Source organism: Eublepharis macularius, chromosome 2, assembly GCF_028583425.1.
Source record: "Eublepharis macularius isolate TG4126 chromosome 2, MPM_Emac_v1.0, whole genome shotgun sequence".
Classification (NCBI taxonomy): Eukaryota; Metazoa; Chordata; class Lepidosauria; order Squamata; family Eublepharidae; genus Eublepharis; species Eublepharis macularius.
Genome location: NC_072791.1, coordinates 65,139,307 through 65,163,197, shown reverse-complemented (window position 1 = coordinate 65,163,197; position 23,891 = coordinate 65,139,307). Strand labels below are relative to the sequence as shown.

At 42.6% G+C, this 23,891-nt stretch overlaps 1 protein-coding gene across 1 annotated transcript in view; it reads right to left on the bottom strand.

Moving 5' to 3' along the window:
• Nucleotides 1-10,765: 10,765 nt before the first annotated feature.
• BAHD1 (bromo adjacent homology domain containing 1) overlaps nt 10,766-23,891 on the bottom strand; it is an 88,845-nt gene continuing 75,719 nt past the window's right edge. Inside the window, exons 4-7 of the mRNA XM_054971528.1 lie at nt 22,579-22,738; nt 19,316-19,392; nt 15,458-15,549; nt 10,766-14,048 (exon numbers count right to left, since the gene is read on the bottom strand). Coding sequence (XP_054827503.1) covers nt 13,859-14,048; nt 15,458-15,549; nt 19,316-19,392; nt 22,579-22,738 — 519 coding nt within the window. The 3' untranslated portion in view covers nt 10,766-13,858. The remainder of the gene's footprint in view (nt 14,049-15,457; nt 15,550-19,315; nt 19,393-22,578; nt 22,739-23,891) is intronic.

Sequence of the window (23,891 nt, the reverse complement as noted above, 5' to 3'; positions counted from 1 at the left end):
TGCTCCTTGTTTTAAGTGAGCAGAGGGTTATGACAGTTAAGTTTGTGATGTTGTTTGTTGGGGGGAGTTGGGTACTGGATTGTATTGTTGAGGTTAATCCTTGGAACGATCGTTTATTTTCACACACTTCTGTTCAGTTATGTAAAGCTAAGGGAGGTGCATCTCTAACATTACAAATGCTTTGTTTCTTGGGGTTGACTCTACAATTTGTGTTTAACACTGAAATTCTTTTAAATGCTAATACACTATGATGGACAGAATTAAAATTATTACTTTTAACTGCAGAGGTTTAAATAACCCCATAAAACTCAAACGTGTCTCCACAGTGCTAGCAAACCAGAATGCAGACATATTATTTCTGCAGGAGACCCATTATAAAAAGGAAATGCCTCAGATACTGAGATCTAACAGGTTTAATATGCAATTCCAAGCCCCCGGCTCATCAAATGCTAGGGGGGTTGCAATTCTGTTTTCGAGAAATGTTAAATTTCAGTGGCTAGACTCCAAAGTTGACCCTAGAGGAAGATTTATATTTATTATGGGGACTCTGGAAGAAACAAAGATAACTTTAGCCTCTATATATGCGCCAAATGATAACTTGATTTTCTTAATGAAACCATATCCAGCTTATGCATGTCTGCGGAAGGAGAAATTCTGTTGGGTGGGGGTGGATTTTAACTGTGTTGCTGATTTTAATTTAGACTGGTCCCAGAATGATAGGAGTCGTCTTAGGAAAAAACCACGTCAGTCAAACCTGCAACTTCTATTTGATAAATTTGCTCTTAAAGATGTATGGCGTAATCAACACGGGCAAGAAAAAGATTTCACTTTCTTTTCTGCTCGCCACCAGGTTCACACAAGAATTGATTTTATTCTAGCCTGGTGTAAAATTTATCAAAACCTTACCTTCTCTAGTATAGGCAGTAAAATTTGGTCGGATCACGCATGGGTGGAAAGTCAACTAGATTTGGCAGAAAAAACGAGACATGAATCACATTGGCTGTTAAATAAATTCCTTTTATTGAATCCAACTATCCACAAAGGAATAGAGAAAATGCTTGTGAATTATTTTAAGGAAAATGTTGCAGGAGAAGTCTCTCAGGCAACAATTTGGGACACCATGAAGGCAGTGGCTAGAAGGAAGATCATTTCTTTAGCTTCATTCTATAAGAAAGAAAGAGAAAAATTTAGATTAGACATCATAAATAAAATCCAAGTATTAGAATACAAACATAAAAAATACAATAGTAAAAAGGCTTATAAACAATTATTGCTAGAACGGAAAAAGCTTGAAACGCTGGAGTCTTCCAATATAAAAAAGAATTTACTTTTTTTGAAACAGAAATACTGGCACAGCAATTCTAAGACACTATGTTTGCTTGCTTGGAAGGTTAAAAGAAGAGCCTCCTCTCAACAAATTCACCTAATCAAAAAAAGCAACAAGGCTTATACTTCCAACAATAGAGAAATTTTGGAAGTATTCCATGCTTTTTACTCTAATCTTTATAAAACTACAAATCCCCTTCCATCAGAAATGGACAATTTTCTAGTTTCCTGTATTTCTTTAAAACAACTCACTATAGCACATAGGGAATTTTTAGACTCCCCCATTTCCACTCAGGAAATCACAGGGATCATTAAAAAGCTCAAACTTAATAAAACCCCGGGCAGGGATGGTTTCCCTGCAGAATTTTATAAAAGTTTTAAGCACATTCTAGTGGAACCATTGAGACTGACCTGCAACACAGTTCTTTCACAGGGTATCTTTCCCCAGTCCTGGTATGAAGCTTCGGTCATTGTGATTCCCAAAAAAGGAAAAGATGCCACCTTGCTAGCATCCTATCGTCCAATTTCCCTGTTAAATCAGGATGCAAAAATCTTTACAGCAATACTAGCCAGTACATTGAACAAAATTGTAAACCAGTATGTCCACCCTGACCAAACTGGCTTCATCCCGAATAGAAACATCACAGATAATGCCCGTAAGTCTCTTAATATTATCAACTACTGTAATACTAACCAAATTGAGGCACTGTTATTGGCATTGGACGCGGAAAAGGCTTTTGACAGCTTAGAAACTAATTTACTTTTGAAACTCCTGTCAAAAATGGGTTTTGGCCCATCCTTTATACGCTCGATCAATTTGCTTTACGCCAACCCTACGGCTCAACTGAAAATAAATGGAATGATATCAAAGAGCATCAAGCTAACCAGAGGGACCCGGCAAGGATGTCTCCTCTCCCCATTATTGTTTGCCCTCTCTATCGAACCATTGGCAGAAACCATAAGACAAACATCTGAGATTGCAGATGTTAGAATCAAAAACCACGAATACAAAGTCTCTCTCTTTGCGGATGACATGGTCCTCTATATCGTCAACCCACACACCTCATTAACTCCCCTGGAAAATATCTTGCATAAATTTGGGCAACTATCAGGCCACAAAATTAATAAATCCAAGTCTGAAATTTACCCTATTAATCTAACCCCAGCCATTATGTTCACATATAGCTTCTACTTTTGAATACCACTGGATTTGTAATAATTGGGACTATTTAGGTATCATGATTCCCTAAAATTTAGCCAATCTAAAAGATTCTAATTTTAAACCCCTGGAGGTAAGGGTTAAAAATAAGTTTAAGGATTGGAACAAGTTAAATTTGTCCTGGGCTGAAAAAATACTGCTAGTCAAATCCATGATTTTACCTCTTTTCTTATTTAACTTTCGTATGCTGCCTATTCATCTCACGGATCAAGATATCCAGTCATGGCAAAGTCTCATAAATAAATTTATCTGGGCTAACAAATGCCCTAGAATCAACTTCTCAACCATGAAACGTGCCTCCAGTAGAGATGGATTGGCTATACCTGATTTAAAACATTATTACATGGCTGCTCAATTAGCGAATATAGTGCTTTTGTTAAATCCTACAGAAAATTTAGACTGGAGCTATGCTGAAACAACACACATTTCCCCACATGACATAAAAGATATAATCTGGACAGATCATAAAAGCAGACCAGTTCAAACATTTACTAATCCTTTTCTGAAATCTACTCTAATAACTTGGGACAGGGTAAGGCAGTATCTAGCCCCCACTCCTTCTCCGTTATCATCCTTCCTGGACCAATCTTGGTTTCCACCTGGAAATGATTTAATCTCATTCCAGAAATGGAAGATACTTAAGAAAAGTAGAATTATGGATATAACCAAACAAGGGGTCATCCTAAGTAAAGGGCAAATTGAAAATGATGCAGCTGATACCTTGCCATGGTACCAAAACTTACAACTAGAGATGGGCACGGTCCGCACAATGGACCTAATTTAGTCACGAACTTACCCAAGTTCGTCCTTCGCGAACACGCGGGACGTGGGCGCTTGTTTTTCTCACAAAACTGCCGAACATTGGGGCTTTCTGTCCGTGTGTCCGTTGGCCCATCATGCCAGGATTCCCGCTCAAACAATTTCCTAGGCAATGGTGCGGAGCCACCTTCCCCGTTTGGAACACACCAATCTTAGCCCAGGAAACCTTGATTGGCAGCTCTGTCAGCCAAACAGAGATCACCAGCCTTTCTGCATAAAAGACAAAGCGCGCGAAGCTCTGCTCCATTTTGCTGGTGTGGGGACGCGAGTTAGCTTAGCAACTGCTTGCTGTGGGGAAGGGGTTTTTTTTGTGAGAGCGCAGCTTGTGCCTTGGGGCTTTGGGGCTTCAGTTGCAAGAGAGCTTACTCTTTTCTCCATTCCTGTTTAATTTTTTTCTCCTCCTTTCTATTCTAGTTTTCTTGAGAGCACTTTTTAAAAAATCCTTTTACTGCACTATCGGGTTACTCTGTTCTCTTTCTGCATTTTTCGAGTCCTTGGGTTCTTCTCGGGCTTAATCCCCCCCCCCAAATCTCTTCCTTTTTTCTGGGTTGCCGGTGGGTTTTATTGTGCTCGGATGCCACCCACTCACAGACCCACAGTGGGTGCAAGGCAGCTTTGGGCGTTGTCTGCCTGAGTTCTTGCCTTCTTTCCCCCACGTTCTTTCTTGGCTGCTGATGAGATGCAAGCGGAGGGAGAGTGCTATTAGGCTCTGTGAAACACCCACTCTCTGATGACCAGCAGCAGGTTTTGGGGGGCTCTGTCTGCTTCACTTCTTTCTAAGCCTTTTTCACTCCCTAAATAGTGGGTGACTTGGAGTGATATTTCCAGCCTAGCTTTTGAGGTGCAGGGGGAAGACTGCTACTGGCCTCTGTGAAACACCCATCCTAGAACCACTGGCAGCATGTTTTGGGGGGCTCTGTCTGCTTCACTTCTTTCTAAGCCTTTTTCACTCCCTAAATAGTGGATTTGTATTTGTATATTGACGAAACAGTGTAAGGCACATGATGACTGAGCTTTACAAACATATATTATCCTCCTCCCGATGACAAGCCCTGCCCCTGGCACCTTCTAAGTACCTCCTCTTTTTCTTGATATGATTTGTATGCTGACAAAACATTCTAAGGCACATGATGAGCTTCCTTGATGGACTGCATCATGTTCGGTGAAGTGGGTTTCGTCGGTGACTGTCCTGCTCTTGCGAGCGCAAGGGCCCCTCTGAGGGTCAATCCCCAAAGTCCAGTGAGAAGTAGGACAGTGGCCCAGGTCAGCTTGCTTGATAGCAAGCAAGCTGACACACCACATCACTAAGGTGGGACTTGTCGTCCACTGCCCAAAGAGGCTCCCTCTGAACAGGGTAGCATAAGTTTCCTTCCCTCAAGGTGTGGAAGACATCCTTTCCATCCCTCCCGTGCCTTCCATTCCAGCAAGGGGCCTTTGAATTGCTACATGATCCTGTTGCGGAGTTGGCTTTCACTCAAGTACATCCATTCATTTCCCATCATGGAGAGTTGGTCTCCCCGCCCCCGGGGAGGGCATCTCTTGTTGATGTAGCCCCATGTAGGTGGGTTTTGTGGGCAGCCACCTCTCCTGGACAGGAGCACAAGTCTCTCTCCTTCCCCCAAGGGTGGGTAAAGGTCAGTCAGAATAGGGGAGGGGAAGTTGTTGTTTGTCTCTTTGGAAAAGTGATAGTCGAGGAGCGTTACATGAGAACCTTTGGTGGGGAAAGTCGACTGAAGTGAAAATCTGTGGGAAAACCAAGGCCTTTTCTGACTCGAACCAGTTCTCGAACCAGTTCTCGAACCGGGCCTGGTCCGTTAAAAGTTCGTGGACCGTGTCTGTGGAAGCCCACGAACCCTGAACCGGCAGTCCATAGGCAAATGCTGGTCCGTGCCCATCTCTACTTACAACTGTCACACCTTATAAGCAGCCAACCAATTGCAAATGCTTTAAAACGTGAGCTAACAGACTTTGAGTTCCTGCTAAAACTAACATCATCTCAACGTAAGGGACTTATAGCAAGAATTTATTCCATTTTAAACCTAAAAAATGAACATCCACCCTTAAAATACCAAATGAAATGGAACAGGGATTGCAAGAACATACTAACAGACAACCAATGGGCCCTGATTTGGTCAGGCAGACACCTAAAAACTAAAGCAATCAATATTAAAATGTCATCTTTTAAAATAATGTCGAGATGGTACGTGACACCTAGTTCCCTCCATCAGCTTAATCCTACTATGCCCCTGCTTTGTTGGAAGCAATGCAGCCAAATTGGAGATTATATTAATCTCTGGTGGACATGCCTTAAAATCCAGTCATTCTGGGACTTAATCTTGAAGTCTGTTACAGAGATCACAGGCTATGATGTACCTAAAAATCCTGAGACAATCCTGCTGGGTCTCTGGGAAGACCCAACAGTACCAACGATCAGGAGAAACTTAATACTCTTGTTATTGGCTGCAGCGAAAATGCTTCTTGTGTTATACTGGAAACAAGACAGACTTCCAAAATTGCAGCAGTGGTACCAGAAAGTGTGGGATATCTTCACCATGGAGAAAATAGCGGATTATCTTCACTCTACTGATAATCCACAGCATCATTCAACGTTCTTTACACAATGGATGAACACTTTCAGCTTTTTGGCAATATTATGAGTCTTCTCTAGTATTGTACCTTCTCTAACAATAATGTACTTTTCAGTGATAGCTGATCTCTTATTGACTGTTACAAGGTTCACTGGTTATGTTTTTTTAATGTTATGTGTAAATTTTTGTTTAAATTGTTATGTATTCCAGAAAATCAGAATAAAAAGTTAAAAAAAAAATTGCGCCATGAAGACACCACCGTTCCTTGAGTGTTGTGCAATGTTGCATGACGTTAATGACGTGAAAAATTCTTGGCTGCTTGAACATTAACCATTCCGCTAACATCCCCTTCCTACCCCTTGTGAGACCATCTAGGCTATGCAAAAGCATTACTTTATATTTTGAGAGGGGAGGAATGCATATCTGCACTGAAAAGTTTGTGATATCATCAGGACACGTTCTGATGCCCGTCCCACGTGCTTCTTGTCAGCAGAAACAAAACTATTTTCTTGAGAAAGCAATTCTTTGGCAGTTGCTTTCAAGTGTTGATAAAAATGTACCCAAATAAGGGGCTTGGAAGTAATCCTGGGAAAACATTGCACAAGAAGTCTCTCTCTAGACTTCCCTAAATATTCTGTGTACCTGAAATCGTTTTACAGAACTCTTACACAGTTACAGGCACTTCCAGTAGCTTTCAAGTGGCAAACACATTTGACTGTGTCATCATGAGGTGCAGAAACAGAAATGGGAAATACAATGCACATTGCCTGCTGCAGGGGAAAACACAGCAGCATATGACTAAACTTTCAAATTACAATCTTAAGAGGGCCGAGTCATTTATACCATGAAACTGACAGCGTAGAAAACAGTCTGATGTCACCTTCTCCATAACTTAAAAAACAGACGCACACCATTGTAACTATTAGCTTCCTCTCCCCATGCGAGTTCTAAGAACCCCTTGTCTACCTACCACAGACGCACAGAACTTCCCTTCCTATTCACATGAAGCTGCCTTACACGAAGTCGGGCCCTTGGTCTATCGAAGTCTGTATTGTCTGCTAAAACTGGCAACAGGTCTCTTGGATCACGGGCTGAGGTCATTCATATTCTGACATTTGTTATGGTCAGTGACCAGCAACAAGAGGTCATTCATACCATTTACTTCGTGTTAACTGGAAGTCCTGGAGACTGAACGTGGGACCTCCTGCATGCAGAGCAGATGCTCTGTATCTCAGTCACTGCCCGCTCCAAAATCAAAGGTAGCTTACCATTGTTTGCTGCATTTGTGCCCCATCTTTCCACCTCAGGGTCCCTGGGCTATTCACATAATTGTTACAATGACCCCAAGGTACATTAGAGACCGAGAATGGGGTCAAGGTGATCTTCATGCCTGAATGGCGAGTTGGAACCCAGGTCTCCCCAGTCCATATCAAGTGCTCAGTCAGAGGGGTAATCTCGCCGGGGCCAAAGCATAAAGGAGAAGGGGAATTTAATCCTTTTGTCCCAAGCTGTTTTCCCAACAGAGATTGGCTGCTCCAAATTGCAATTAGCCCAGTCTGGCCCAATCTCGTCAGGTCTTGGAAACTAAGAAAGGTCAGCCCTGGTTAGTACTTGGATGGGAGACCACCAAGGCGGACTAGAGTCACTATGCAGAGACAGGCAATGGCAAACCACCTGTTAGTCTCTTACCTTGAAAACCCCATAAGGGTTCATTGCCAGTTGTCTGCAACTTGACAGTTTTCATCACCACCAATAGAAAAAAAGAGAAAAACAGGGAGGGGAAAGATAGAAAAATATGCGTCTCTCCCCTTCCCCCTCCCAGGCTAATATTATCTTGGGACAGCCTACTAGGCTGTCTGGGACAAAATTGGTTAATAAACCCATGCCATGGACCCAAGCCACGTCTCTTTCCAGACCTACTTTTCAACACTAAAAGTGCATTGGGAGGTCTGATCATTAATCTCCCACATAATGGGAAGTTTGGCCCTGACCCAGCAACTTCTAAGGGTTTTGTTGCACTGAATCATTCCACACCAGAGGCTGAGGTACAATTCCTCTTAGGGTCAAGCAATAAGTATGCAGCAATCAATCAGCCCTTTAGTACCTGCCATACATTGCAAATTACAAATCTGCCACCAGATGGCACTCCCTTACCAGTTAATGGCAATCTCTAAAGAGGCCCTAAGTAACACCCCCCCCCATAATGAACAGCCTCTGTTCCTCTCAAAGTGCGCCACCCCCCCCCCCCACAAAAAGCAGCAGGATTTCTGAGGAGCAAAGGATGTACAATTTGCTCTTGTGCCCAGTTCCATGGATGGACACTGTGGCAAGGCTTAAACTGTAATCTGCAGCTACAAGGCCAAAGGAAGACACTGCAATTTCCATGAAGGAACTGACACAAAGGTGGGGTGTCCAGGAATCACAAAAGAATTAAAACCAGTCAAGCCAAGAAAAGATAAGGACTATGAACAGTAGCAGTGTAAGAAAGGCAAAGGGAGATGGTGGGAGGAGAAGTACACGGGTACCCATTTTTTCCACGCATTTTAACTGTTCTTAATTGCCCCAAGTGCTTCACCATTCCCATCTCATTAGTCTTCATAGCCTGCTGCTCTGGGAAAAAGCCTATTAATATTTCTGTCTGGCCAACTGGCTGAGACTTGCCTAAGGCCATCCCACAATAGCCCATCACAGAACTGAGCTTTTAGTCCAATATGCTATTTTAAGTCAGTGTAATTTTGACAGCCTTATCAGAATATATATGTGATGGTTAGTGTTGTATACTGTGACTGCATGACTTGGGCTGCTGTTGATTTTATTTGCGGCACAGCCCTGATATGATGGGGGAACGAGAGGGAGGAAAAGCTGAGGAGACCTTTGAGGTAAAGGGATATCTGGACTGAATGTTGTCATATTACTCCCACACTCTAGCCTCTACTTCTCTTCTGGATAACCCCGCAGCTGCCACAATATCAATAAAAGCCGGGGGTGGGCGGGAGGGCACAAGCTTTTATTAACTGAATGGTTGTGTGTAGCTTTGTGTTCTCTAAAAGTTACCCTAATAATGTGGTATTTGAACAGAACAATGACCAAAGGTTTAGTTACTGAGTTGTAGGAAGTTAAAGATTTTCTGTGGAAAAATAGTAAGAACAAATGTCCAACTGGCTCTCAGTCCACTCCCCAGAAGTTATTTTTTCCTCCACTGGGAGTTACCTGGTTGAACCTAAACTAATCTGACAACACATATGCTAAGGAGGGAAATCAATGCTTTTCCTCCACTCAGGGCTCCTCAACACTTAAGGTGCTTTGGTAACTTCTTTACCAGAGCTGATGGGCTGACAGGTTTCTGCTCAGGTATAAGGCCCCTCATTTAAACTTTCAGAGATCCTGGCCTCAGAACTGGTAACAGAAAAGCTGGATTTTGGATGGGGCCTTCACAGGGTATTTATTTACTTCCTTTAAGCAAGATTCCTGCCCTACCCTGACCCCAAAATCCTAAAATCCCAAAATGAAAAGTTTAACTCAGTTTATGTCCTTATCTAAGGCTGCAGTATCCCTGTTCAAAGGAAAATGTATCAGTGTTCCTTTTTAAAGCTGAGGTGGCTCTCTTCCTCCCATCCAGTGAAGTTCAAGGGGCTCTTGCGCTGGCCAGTTTCTGGGGTTTGCATGAAGACAGAATTCCCAGGACTGAACAGGTGGAACTTTGGGGTTTATTGCCACAATATGTTTTGGCCTCCATTTTCAAGACAATGTTAGTACAAAGTTATATGCGACAAAATAGAATTGCTCCCTCCAAGTCTAAATTTCCTCTCGACTCTGCAGTCCTTTAAGCGGTGAGGGGCACTTGCCCTTGCAGCTGAAATAATCCTCTGTGGAGGAGAAAGGGGCAGAAAGAGAATGCAGCCAAAATAAATAGAATGTTTTAAAATGTTGGGCAGGTTTGTCATGAGTCATGTTTTTAAGAGTCAGGTTTCAGCTCAATTAAAGCAGAGGGAGGCAGAAGCCCCTCCTCCCTCTGCACTGCACTCCCAGTCTGAATCGGGCCCTCTGCTGTGCTTTAAAAACTAGTCCATTGCAGCTGCGGCATGGAGAAGTGAGTTGGGTCTGGGTTCATTTAACAAATCACCTTTAGTTTGACCCTAAAGCACATCCAATCTCTCCCCTTCAGCTACGAGAAGCATTCAGGCATGTGCCTCCCATCAGCTGCCATATTCCCAGCCGTGAAGGCTTATACTTGTGCAGTACCCTCTAGTGCTGGGGTGTTTTCACACAGCCCTTCTTCTCTGCCAGTTTTTAGGGGTGGGTGGGTCATTCCAACTTCCCTCTTATTTTTCTACTCATACCTCCTTTAGGTACAAGAGGATGTCTCTGTGTAATCTCAACCCTTTACAGAGATTCTAATAATTCTAATAATTAGTAAAAGAAATACACTGATCCCTCCTTGTGCATTTAAGCCGTTGGAGAGGCTCTACTCAGGATTCTCTTTCATTCCAAAATCAGTTTAAGGCCCAAAGGCCTCCTGGGCTGTGGTGATCTCCTCTATCTCAAGGCCTTGCCCTCAGGGATACTTACCAAGTCTGCAGCATTTGATATATAAAGAAAAAGCAGCGTAGATTATAAACGTTAGCCCAAGCATGCCTCAAAGCCTTTAAAAATAACCTTGCCATGTTGCTTTTATGCTTATATCTTATATTGTGATTTATGCACCTTTGTGACTCACTTTGAAGAGACTATTGGATGTCCCTTTTAACATCCATTTATCAAGTAATCCCCACCAACACGTGAATACTGGTAATAAAAACAAGATACTCTCACCTTCATTTTCTAAATCAATACAATTTCTCAAATTTTATTTTTAAGAATTACTTCTAATATATCTTTTTCACAGAAGGAGGGTATAGGGAATGTTCTCATTCCATCTGTAAACACTGAAATACAGATCTGGGAAACAAGGGAAGAGACACAAAAAGTGCATTTTACAAAATTATCAACTAAAATATATTTTACATGTATTACATTTCCATTTTAATTCTACTGACTGCATTTTCAGTTTCAAAAATATTTCCATATCTAATAGATTAAAAAAGCATGAAATATTCTCATTTCAGATAAGACGTTTCAAATCATTTACATGCTGTCCGCAAAACAGCATAAAACCACCACACAAATCTTTAAACAATATTCTTGGCCTGAAGTAGATTCTGACAATATCAGAAGCAAGGGAGGGAAAGGGGGAATCTCCTCTCCAGAAAGGGGGCTCTTCTAAGCCTTCCCCAGAATCTGGGTAGATACAGTTTCTTTTCCTAGACAATTGTTTTTCTGCCTGGAAAGAAGGCAGGACAATGATGGTTGAGGAAACGGCAGAAACCACGTTTCCAGGAAATTACTCTGGCTTCCGAAACTAAGTTTCAAAATCTCCCTCAACAGAGCTGTTGCACCCTGAATTTGAGTTTGAATTAAATGTTTAGAGGATTCCTGTTAACTATACTATTGACCATTACCTTTTCACAAGCAATATAGCTTTTATCCCCCAACCACCCCAATGACAACAAAAAAGGAATCCCAAATCTGATTCTGCATAGATCAGACTGTCCATCTTCTAACACACACTCTACCCACATTACTCTGGGAACATTCCCATCCATTGCTCCATTTCCTCTACAATTCCTCAGCCAGGCAAATGGAAGAACAGGCAGTAGTTACAGAACCTACAGTATTGCTCCCAAACCTCTCCTGCTTACCACTAGACTAACGAGAGTGATGCCAGTCCTGCCTTCTCTCCATAAAAACCAGAGCTTCCTTTCAGTCATGCTATCACTGGCTTGAGTGAAACATTGTATGGAAACTCTTGTGCCATTTGCGTGCTGTAAAACAGATGTGCTTTGTGTAGCACTAGTCACTCCAAGAGCTCTTCTACATGCTCAAGCAATGGTTAAAAATAAACCCATTACTTTGTGCACGAGCAATCTTGGATCAGCTACCGACTCTTGCTCAGTTTTAGGGTGGGAAGTTTCCCTATTATTAGCAGGAATACCCCATTCCCCATTAGAACATAACGGGAATCGTCCCCTTGTGACCAGGGGTGGCAGCGATGACCATCTTTTGACTTTCCCAATGCTGCAAGGTTATATCCATGACCTTTCCCTCTTTGGTATGTAGAGCAAAAATCTGTAGATACCGTTTCATTAACACACAAGGAACTGAACATGGTAGGCTACTTTCTCCAGGCCAGGTAGGCACAGAGCACAGCTGCCAATACTCTTGATTTTAGCCCACAGGCAAGTACAGGTAGTGCTACTTCTACTTGAAAAGACAACAATATTAAAGCCGTAGGAACACTTCTAGATCATTTAACACTAGGTTCAGAACTCCCCGAAAAATGCGGTTCCACAGTTCAGGTGAACGACTCTGACTGTCAGCAGGTACATGGACTGATACAGTGTTGATTCTCATTCTTCAGAATTAGTGCAATCTACAAATGGAATCCCAGCACATTGTGTGACTGATTCAGTGGACTCTTCTTATGCTGTCCTTTGGTTTGCTTTAGAATTAACTGAATAAGCTTTGTGTTAAAAGCTAAACTAAAGTATTTCTAAGAGCTATACATGTAAGGCAAGAGGCAGAAGTATCCAAAGGAATCAGGTAGCAGTTTTTCAACAATGCAAACCTCTCATTGGTCAGTTCCTTTTGGGAGCCAAACAGTTTCACCTTGGTGGGCATGCTCAGATGTCAGTGTTAGAGATTTGGCAGCAGGGGTTGGAAGAGAAGAGAGGTAGGCAGGCAAAGGTATACTAGACTAAAACAGTCAGGGTTAAGATGTTTTTCTTAAAGAATACAACCCACGTAACACACTGGCATCTCTTAACCCTGATTCTAGCCCCTCCCAAGTACAATGGAGTGTGCAAATCCAGATTCTACAGGGACTGTAAATGAGAGCAAAGAAATTGGAAACAGGATGGGAAGGAACGTGAACTATTTCTACCAAAGGAAGAGATGCCTCAAAACCTCTGTGGGAAAGAGATCAATATCACAGCAGCTGTCTCCTAAACTTCATACTCTAGAAGCTTTTAAAAAGATATTGCCCTTCCCTCCCAAACAGGTATGATCCTGATCTTGATCACATTTATTTGGAAGTAAATCCCACTGTTTCAATGGAAGTGACCTTTGTCATGTGGCTTAGGACCACAACCTAAGAAAGATATGCAGCTTTTTTATAATGGTGTGAGGTAATCCTAATACATCTTTCCCACTTCCTGCTTTGGAGATGAAGCTCAGAGCCAGCTGGAAAATCTCCAATCTGACTGGATCACTGCAGAACATAAAAGCTACTCCAAGTGTGGTCCTTCTCCCTTTATGGAGAAACACATTTTCCATATGCAAGGAGGATACTCGGTACATTAATGTCCCCAAAAGAGACTCCTCGAGAGAGTCTCTGTCCTTATCTTTCATGTAAGGACTTGAGATCAAGGACTTATCACAGTTTGATTCACTCCTGTGCTGCAGATTTCCTTCTTCATGCTCTAGCCATCCCCCACCAAGATTGGCTCTGGATTCAGTTTACTGGCTTTTATCCCCTGGACCATCCTCCCTTCCCCCCCTCTCCCCCCAATATATGATGCATCATTGTACATATAGATATAGATTTACAGAAGCCAGTAACTATATCTATATACACACACTTTTCTCTATAGCTATATATTTCGATTTATGCTCTTTAGACGAAGTGCTGTGCTTTGAACATCTGCCTTAACAGGAAATCCGCTCCTCAATGCAGAGGGTAGAGTGCTTAGGCATTCTGTTCTGTGCCTGCGGGCAGTGCTCTGAAGAGCAGGAGCACACACGAACAACGAGGTCAGCCTGCCCTTGGCTCTCTGTCACCACTTGTAAACCCCACAGTCACAGGGCTCCATTACTGTGGATTCTTCAAGATGCGTCCATGTCTGAAGTCGTAGACATGGCGGCAGAGGAACACTAATTCCGGATCAGTGTCCTCTGGCACCTTGCGATGTGCAGGGGTAGAATACTCTTCCGATGGAGGTACCATCACCGTTTTCTTGCCTGGGATCCCCTCAACTCGACGCTTTGCCAAGGCACAAAATCTGTTGGATAATTAGATAACCATGACTAAGAACCACAAATGCTCACATAAGCACATAAAGCTGCCTTATAAGGAGCCAGACCCATGGTGCATAAAGTTCAATATCATCTGCCTTGACTGCCATTAACTCCCCAGGGCCTCAGGCAGAGACCCTGCTACCGGAGTTCACTTACCATCAAGGTATCAGAAACTAAATCTAGGACTCTTTGGCCAGGAAGCATGTGATCTCTCTCTATGCCATGGCCACTCCCCAGATATCACTACCTGCCACAACAACTTGTTGGCTCAGAAACTCCCAAGTTTTATTACTATGTACCTTCCTAACTGCTCCCATACAAAATCTCTAATTGCCTGATGGTTAAGATCCTCATCAGAAGTTAATAATAATATTTGATTTATATACCGCCTTGCAGGACGACTTAACACCCACTCAGAGCAGTTTACAAAGTATGTCATTATTATCCTCACAACAACAATCACCCTGTGAGGTGGCTGGGGCTGAGAGAGCTCCAGAGAACTGTGACTAGCCCAAGGTCACCCAGCTGGCTTCAAGTGGCAGAGTGGGGAATCAAACCCGGTTCTCCAGATTAGAGTCCCACGCTCTTAACCACTGCACCAAACTGGTTCTGCTCTGTGCCACCTGCCAAATGTTTAGAAGCTAGGTGCACAGCTACCAATGACAGGGTGGTTTCTGTAGAACTCTCTTCTCCTATTCACCTCTGTTAAGTTTCTTTTTCATTTTCCCCCAGGACTTTGGTGGCATGTGACAACATCTGCTGCTTGTCTTATTCTTACACTGCCTCGAGCACATCAGTGCACAAGTCTCAAGGCAGATCTGATTTCAACAGGAATTGTTTTTGAAAGAACGAAGACAGGAAAAAGGGAAGTTTAAAAAAAAATATGGGGACCTCCCTTCAATTCCTACAGGCTACAGACTTACTGCCCAGAGGGAGTCAAAAGTGATCCTATATGATAAGCGTTTTAGCTCAACAAGCAAGATGATTTACTTTAATCTAAAACTAACATATGCAACTTCAGAAAAGAAAATTCTGATTGGCAATTTTGCAGACTGCTGCCCATAGGGACAAAACAAGGACAATACACAGGATTTCTGTTATACTTATAAACACATTGCAGGTGAACAGTGAATGAATGGTTTAAAAAGTATAATAATACAAGTATAATACAAGCAGTGTTTCTGCTGACATGTTTTCTCTTGGAGCTGCCCAGAACAACTGAATGAAAATAGCAGAGAAGACCCAGAGAACCATGACACCTGCTAAGAGGCAGGCAGAGCAGATCCACCACAGAAAAAGAATGAGCAGAGACTATAAACAAGTCAACTGGTATGCAAGGCAACCATTCTTCTGTGGTTCACCAAAAGATAAGCAAGTTAAGAGCACCACCTACCTGCAGTACTCTGCAAAGGTCAGAACATAGCACTTCTCCTCAATACAGGCAACACTGTTTTCATCTTGATGTCGGGATGCAAAGATCTCGTTCTGCACAAAAGCACACAATGAGGATCATCTTAACATTAGATAAGACATATGCACATTTGTGCTGGTGCTCTGTTAAAGCTACGCATATTCATGCTTGCAGCTTTGGATGCAGTTCATCCAAGGAATAAGCCAACAATGTATGCTCTCACTAGGTGCAACCATAAGGCAAAATTTTAAGGGGCAAACCTGCGAACTTATTTCAACTCATGTGGTCTACGTAGATCAGCAGGTGTAATTGCCTAATTTTTCAAGAACAAGTCATGTCAGAATAACCATATCTCCTTTTCTGAGTTAGTACTCTGGTGGATCAGAGGAATACTGAGGATAAAGTTTATCTTGCTTTCAGTAAGTTGTTAACATGTGGTTTGGATCCTATTACTGTTAGATGGATTTGTAACTGGTTAACAGATCATACCCAAACAGTGCTTGTGAATGGTTCCTCATCTTCTTGAAGAGGAGTGACAAGTGGAATACCTCAGGGATCTATCCTGGGCCCTGTGTCGTTCAACTTCTTTATAAATGACTTGGATGAAGGAATAGAGGGGATGCACATTAAATTTGCAGATGATATTAAATTGGGAGGGGTTGCAAACACAGCTGAAGACAGAAGCAAGATTCAAGGAGGTCTTGACAGGCTGGAAAACTGAGCTAAAACTATCAAAATGAATTTCAACAGAGATAAATGTAATGTTCTGCATTTGGGTAGGGAAAATCAAAGGGACACTGGATGGGGGAGACCTGTGTTGGCAGTAGCACATGTGAAAAGGATCAAAGGGTCTTAGTAGATCATATGCTGAACATGAGTCTGCAATGTGATTCTGTAGCTAAAAAGGCAAACGTGATTTTAGGCTGTATCAACAGAAGTATAGTGTCCAGATCATGTGATTTGCTCTGGTTAGACCTCATTTGGAGTACTGTGTACAGTTTGGGCACCGCCGTTTAAAAGGCTGTTGACAAGCTGGACTGTATCCAAAGGAGGGCAATGAAGATGGCGAGGGGTCTGGAGACCAAGTCTTATGAGGAAAGGTTGAAGGAGGTGGGTATGTTTAGCCAGGAGAGGAGATGACTGAGAGGTGATATGATGATACTCTTCAAGTATTTGAAGGGCTGTCACATAGAAGATGGAGCAGAGTTGTTGTCTGTTGCCCCAGCGGGTTGGACCAGAAACAACAGGTTAAAGTAAACATTTTTTTACTAAATATTAGGAAGAACTTCCTGACAGAGTGGTTCTTCAGAGGAACAGGCTTCCTTGGGAGATGGTGGGCTCTCCTTCCTTGGAGGTACTTAAGAGATAGTCATCTGACAGCTATGATGATTCTCTGACTTAAAATGAATGTACACAGTTCAACAGGAGTGTGTGAAGGGATGAGCTAGTGCTCGGCTTTTGTGGCCCTTTCTTATATGCCCAGGGTAATGCCGATTGCCACTTTGGAGTGATGAAGGTATTTTCCTCCAAGCCAGATTGGCTGGGGATCCTGGAGGTTTTTTGTAGGGGGTCACTGAGGGAGGTGGGGGGGGGATAGCTGTGAATTTCCTGTTTTGTGCAAGGGCTGGACTAGATGATTGTTGGTTTACCTTCCAGCTCTATGTTTCTATGATGCAGGAGTGTTGGAAGTAAATTCCATTCAGGTCAAAGGGGCTTGTTCCCTACTAAGTGGGCACAGGAAGGGTAGCTTTAAGCTTAGCGGCTATGACACTTTTCTGGACACACTAAAATTGAGGTGTTTCATGTGCTGGAAGAAAAGTAGATGAAGAGCCATTGAGAGTCCCTATGGTGTAGCAGTAGAACTGTTGGATTAGAACTGGGAAAGGCTAGGTTCAAATTCCCCTGCTGTCAGGTAGCATTGGGAAGACAAAATGAAAGAATAAGATCCATGTGTGCCACCCTGAGCTTGGTGAAGGAAGGATGGAATTTTAAAAAATGTAGTAAGAGACAGGCAGACAGCTTTATAAGAATATGTTGGAGAAGAAGAGTAATTTCTCACAATAAGTACAGTTTTTAATACTGCATAAAAATTTGTTTTTAAAAACTTTTTAAATATGATACCATAATATAATAAACCTGAACATATACTTTTAAGAATGGTTTCCACAAGAGAGCCAGTTTGGTGTAGTAGTTAAGAACGTGGGACTCTAATCTGCAGAGCTGGGTTTGATTCCCCACTCCCCCACTTGAAGCCAGCTGGGTGACGTTGGGCAAGTCACAGCTCTCTGGGCTCTCAGCCACGCCCACCACAGGGTGTTTTGTTGTGAGGATAATAATGGCATACTTTGTAAACCATTCTGAGTGGGCCTTAAGTTGTCCTGAAGGGTGATATATAAATTGAATGTTGTTGTTATTCTTATGTGTATTTCAGTACATATTTTTAAATTCCCACAGATTAGATTTTAATATTTTTAACATAAGGAACAGCACTTTTGGATTTCTGGGATCTCCCCAGGCTGGCCTCAGGTTCATATTGCCTTTCTGACGAGTCAAGATTACTGAAGTAAATTTAATTGGAATCTACCATGACAGTATTTTTAACTGCATTTTACTGATGAGACATCGATGTTCATGAAAATGAGATTGAGCTAAAACAGAACTCTGCCAAGGTCAGAGATGGGCACATGGTTCAGAACCCTCCATACTTCTTCTCCCAGGCAAATACTGGCATCCTCTTTTCCCTTGGGGGAATCAAGACCTGAAGTGATCAGGAGTGGTTAATTCATCTCACCAGCTGGCCATCTTCTCTGAAACAACTTTAATAAAATAAATTGATTAGGGAACTGTGGCAGGGGGTAGGGAAGAGGAAGCATTGTTCCCCAACACAACAAAAAAGGTCTGGACAGAAAAAAAGTTGTCTGAGAACTCTAACAATCACCACTGTCCTTTCCTAATGTTTTTTTACATCATTTTTGCACCTGGGTGGGTGAATGAGTGAGAGAAAGAGAGAATGAACTTCAGGAATTCTAATTGCTCCAAGGCCTATGGAATAAGCAAGTCATGGGATTTGTTCTCATATGAGATTTGGGTAGTGTGAATCTTTATGAGGGAGTGCCTATGGTGACTTCTGGTAGCTCTAATTTTAGGATGCAATCTACAACAACATATCCCAACATTTCTTGCTTGGTGATACCAATAATGCACAAATGGAAAAAGAAATTTACTTAGCATTATTCTGCTCGTGGAAGGGCTTATGCAAGATCTTGAACAACATCTCCTGCTCCCATCCTAGTTTGCTCATGAACACAACATACACAGGCAAGATCATAAGCAACAATCTCTTTCTTCTTATTGTACATCGGGGAGCCATTCTGAGAATGACGAAGCTGCTCTGTTCACTTCTTGAAATCCCAGGACTGGTTGCACAATATCTTGTACAAACAGAAACTCAAGTGGGGATACAGTAACTTAGCACAAGCGGCTTCTGTGGTCTTTTTCTTGTACTTTTGCTTGTGCTAGAGCTCTAGTGCAAGCAGACATTTTGCAATGGATCCAACACACATAACAGCTGGTTGATTGTTGAATTATAAATGTTTTAATTGAGGCCTATAAAAGAGGTCCATCTTCGGTTTGTTACTTACTTGCCATCTCATGTAATGCCACACTATGAATTTTATCTATTCAAATAAAGTGTGTAACATGCAAAGAGGTGGCTTAATATGCACCATGTTTTGAAATGCTCAGAACCTGTTAATTCTACTCCCATCTCCCTGCAAGTCATGGCTGCACTGTGATCCTTATCTAAGCATCCTAAACATCCTGAGGGCCCTGACAACTCACGTGATGCATGCTAGGATTGCGGCCTCCCTGAGTGTGCTCCGGTCTGTAATACCACAGGAGGCTCATCATCAGCTCTCCTGGAAGGAGAGAAAGGTAGATGTTAAGAAAATCTAAGTAACAGAAGAAGCACAGTAATGAGATTACCCCTTTTACGGCAAAGACAGATGGAAGGCGAGACTGACTTCACAAACAAAATGATAGATGTGCACACCTGTGAACTGAATGCAGCTCAGCCATCACCTGTGCTCTCACATGCTTTTTGCAGCTTCTCTTTTAATAACATGAACATTCATGCATTTATCTCTCCGCCGTTGTTGTTTTTTTTTTAAAAAAACTTTCAATATGTGAAACCACTCAGGGGGCTACTGGGAGGAGAGGGGAGAAAGAAATTTCTTGGTGACATACAGGGGCTACAGCCAGCTTCTGTTTCAAAGCCCTGCTAACTGGACTCCAGAGAGGTGCAATTGGGATGATCACAGCGAGTGCCTTTGGAACAGTCCCACTGCTCTGAAACTGTTACTTCTTCATCCTTTACGTAAATAAAATAAAACATGGAGAAGTACAGCCTTACTTTTGCTAGGACTGAAAATGGTTGGAGTCACAGTTTTAAAAATTATAGTCTTGGCTCTGAGCTGTTCGTGCTTCCTTCAGGGCTTTATACTGCAAACTGAATGCAGGTGCCTCAGCAACCTGCTTCGGAGGGAGAGGCTGCTGGCTACCAATTCAGGTTTGTGAGAGAACTCTAGGATGCCGAACTGCCCTTTTAGCAACAGAGGGCTCAGTTTCAGGAAGCAAACAGAGACATTTGTATCACTCCTCCTTTGGCATCAGACATTTCAGATGTCCATCACATTATTTAAAGAGCAGAATTTTATGGGCTTTTTTAAATTTTAGAATTTAACTTTAGCAAGTGCAGAAGTTGCACTGGAGCATGGGCTAGTGGACTGTTGCATCACCACAGGAGAAGGATAACACTCTATTCCCCCTCGTCCAGCAAATTAGCTCTCCTTCTTTGCTCTTGCCAGCAATGCAGCATAGCTGTTATTAGTAGGACTATCAACTAGGCAGAGATCAGAGCTTTATACTATTTCCCAGACTGCAAACTGTAAAGAACATTAGCCTAATTCATGACATTCTGGCTCTGACAAAATCATGTGGGAGAGGTTGTTGTTAAGGAGTTACAATCTTCAGATCAGTACAAGTGTTTTCAGATCGAATACTTCCAAGCACTCGGCCTGAGCCAATAAAGAGAAGTTGTCATTCCCAAGGCTGATAATACCATTTGTGAGATCAGAGATCACCATGAAAATGCATTAAAACAATCTTTCTTCCTTCAGTTATGTAGATATGGTCAGCTGGATGAAATTTTCTAAACCAAGAGACTGATGCGTTTCTACCACACACAGGGGCCAAGCTCAGGGAAGACCAACTTGTTCCGCCTTGGGGCTTAGGGACAGATCTTCCCTGGCCATGACATTACTGCTCCCCTGCCCTTGGGTACCTTGGTTGGAGAGAGCCTAGTAAACACAGCCAAGCCAAAGCATCTTTCGAGAGCTCAATGAAAGATGTTTCCTCATCTCCCGCAACATGACAGAAGATTTCTAAGGTGTCTTCTCATTTAGTGCCAACAGGGAACTGTGAGAGAAGTGCTATGGACTCAAAGGTCTCTGTGTTATTACAACAGTTTGGGAGGCAAAATGTCAGCACCTTCTGAGCCACACGGAGCACCTCCTACACTGCTATACATCACACAAGGTGTTTTAAAATGAGCCATCACCCCACAAGTGTTTACAATAAATGCACATGCCTTGGCAGCATAGGTGGGCAGGGGCACCAACAGGCTGGTCACTGCTAGTTTATTTCTTGTCCCCAGGCCTGATCTCAGGGTTATCACTGTCCTCTTTAGAACAATACATTTGCTTAAGTCATCCAAGTGTGTCTTACCAAACCTATAATTTCCTTCACAAAAATCTCCAGCCCAAGCACTTTGATCCTGGAATCCCTTCAAGCTTGCTTATAATTTGAGTACTTTCATTAAGGAGGCTGGAGTAGAAGTGCAAAAGGCAACTTGAACAGGATGACCTTCAGTTCTTTTCTAGCTCTATAGTTTCTTTAAAAACCAATTAAATTGGTTGTTGTGGGTTTTCCGGGCTGTATTGCCGTGGTCTTGGCATTGTAGTTCCTGACGTTTCGCCAGCAGCTGTGGCTGGCATCTTCAGAGGTGTAGCACCAAAAGACAGAGATCTCTCAGTGTCACAGTGTGGAAAAGATGTAGGTCATTTGTATCTACTCAGAAGGGGTGGGGTTGAGCTGAGTCATCCTGTAAGAGTTTCCCAGGGTGTGGAATGCTAATGGCGGGAGGCTTCACTGTATCCTGAGGAGGTTCTTTTGCATATGGATTGGTACTTGATGTGCTAATCTTCTCTGCAGGGCTATTGTCGGGGATAGAATGTTTTGTTAGCCTGGTGTTTTTCAGAACTGGAAACCATGCTCTGTTCATTCTTAAGGTTTCTACGCTAATTCCAGACAAGAATAAAAAAACATGAAAGACACTGCAGACTTGGACAACCTGAAAAATCAGCAGTGGCTGAACATAGCCTAACTCAAACAGGGCACAGTATCTTATTCCAGGACACCAAAATACTGGACAACACTTCCAACTACTTTGTCAGACTGCACAGGGAAGCCATTGAAATTCACAAGCATAAGCAAAACTTCAACAGGAAAGAAGAAACCTTAAGAATGAACAGAGCATGGTTTCCAGTTCTGAAAAACACCAGGCTAACAAAACATTCTATCCCCGACAATAGCCCTGCAGAGAAGATTAGCACATCAAGTACCAATCCATATGCAAAAGAACCTCCTCAGGATACAGTGAAGCCTCCCGCCATTAGCATTCCACACCCTGGGAAACTCTTACAGAATGACTCAGCTCAACCCCACCCCTTCTGAGTAGATACAAATGACCTACATCTTTTCCACACTGTGACACTGAGAGATCTCTGTCTTTTGGTGCTACACCTCTGAAGATGCCAGCCACAGCTGCTGGCGAAACGTCAGGAACTACAATGCCAAGACCACGGCAATACAGCCCGGAAAACCCACAACAACCATCGTTCTCCGGCCGTGAAAGCCTTCGACAATACACCAATTAAATTGTTGCTAATTCTACAAGCTGTCTGTCACCAATCGCATTCCCTTCCGTTTCCCCTTTTGCTGCCAAGTCAGGAGATCTTCTAACAGTAAACTTGTCTCTCCAGTACCTGTTTTAGGATCTTCCCATAAAGCAGATATCTTTGCCACGTAAGGCATAGATTTCTTTCGTGGTCCTGATTTCAGGAGCACTGTGTCTCGGACCCGGATTATTTCTCCGTCTCTCTCCACAGCTTGGTAGCTCTTGCGAACAGCTGGCTCGGGTTCGTTCTACAAATATTGACAAGGAAGAGTGCCAAGAAAAGAAGTGAGGCTGGAAAACAATACTGAGAAATAGACACCGGCTTTCTTTAATCCACCTACACAGAGTCACAAGCTTTCTGCCAAAAAGGGAGTGCCTTTGCTGCTAGAGAAGCCGTGGAAAAGCAGGGCTGTACAAAAACCACACGCTGCATCTCTTCTCCCAGCAGGTTAAACTTCAGATGCAAAACATACTGGCTCAGATGAAAGGCAAAGATTATTAAACCAAGAAACAAAAACACATGTGCGCACGCAAACACTTTAGTTTCCTTGCACCAGTTCTTAGCTAGAAGGCTCCCTAACAGGCATGCTGTTCTAGCATCCGGCTTGAGGCAAGACTACAGCATTAGTGCCTCCAGTAGAAGGACCAGCTTTAACCTACGGACTAGAAAGCAACACAGCCATCGGCTTACACAGAGGTGCTATAAAAATGTTGCAAGATAAGGCCCAACACCCACTTCATGTTTTTGTAAACACAATTTGTAAGTCTACCGCTAGTTTATGAAAATGCATGGGCTTTAGACCATAGGAATCAAAGCACCAGAGAATTACTGAGTCCCAATGTATACACTAAAAAGCAAACCACTGAATCTACTTCATAACAAGTAAGCTTGAAGAGTGGATTTCTGTAGACAATATTATGTTAGCACTGGGCTTAGGAGCTGGAGTATGGGAAGCTGATACCAGCTTCAGGTGTGTAGATGGAGCACATTTCAATTCACACTCCTCTAGGCTGCTGGATTGTGCTATGCTGCAGAATGCTTCTTAAGACACCATGGTTTTTCACTGCTGCTGTACCTTTCCAATATTGTCGTGCTTTATGCATCAGAGATAAGTATTTTACACAGTTGCACATTCCTTAAAAACTTTTAATTTTTTTAAAAATATATTATTTACAACACTCAGAGCACAATCAATTCAATTTGGAAGAGTCACAGAGGCCAGCGGGACTAACCAGAAAGAGAGAGTATGAAGTATGCTTATTTGCAAGCTCTTAAAAAAAGTTTGGGTAACTAGCTCACCAGACACTGACTCTAAACAACAGACTTGGCAGGCAGCAGTGAGAAAGATACTCAAGATTAAGGGATCAGATCCTACGACAGATGCAGTTGGGTGAATTCTA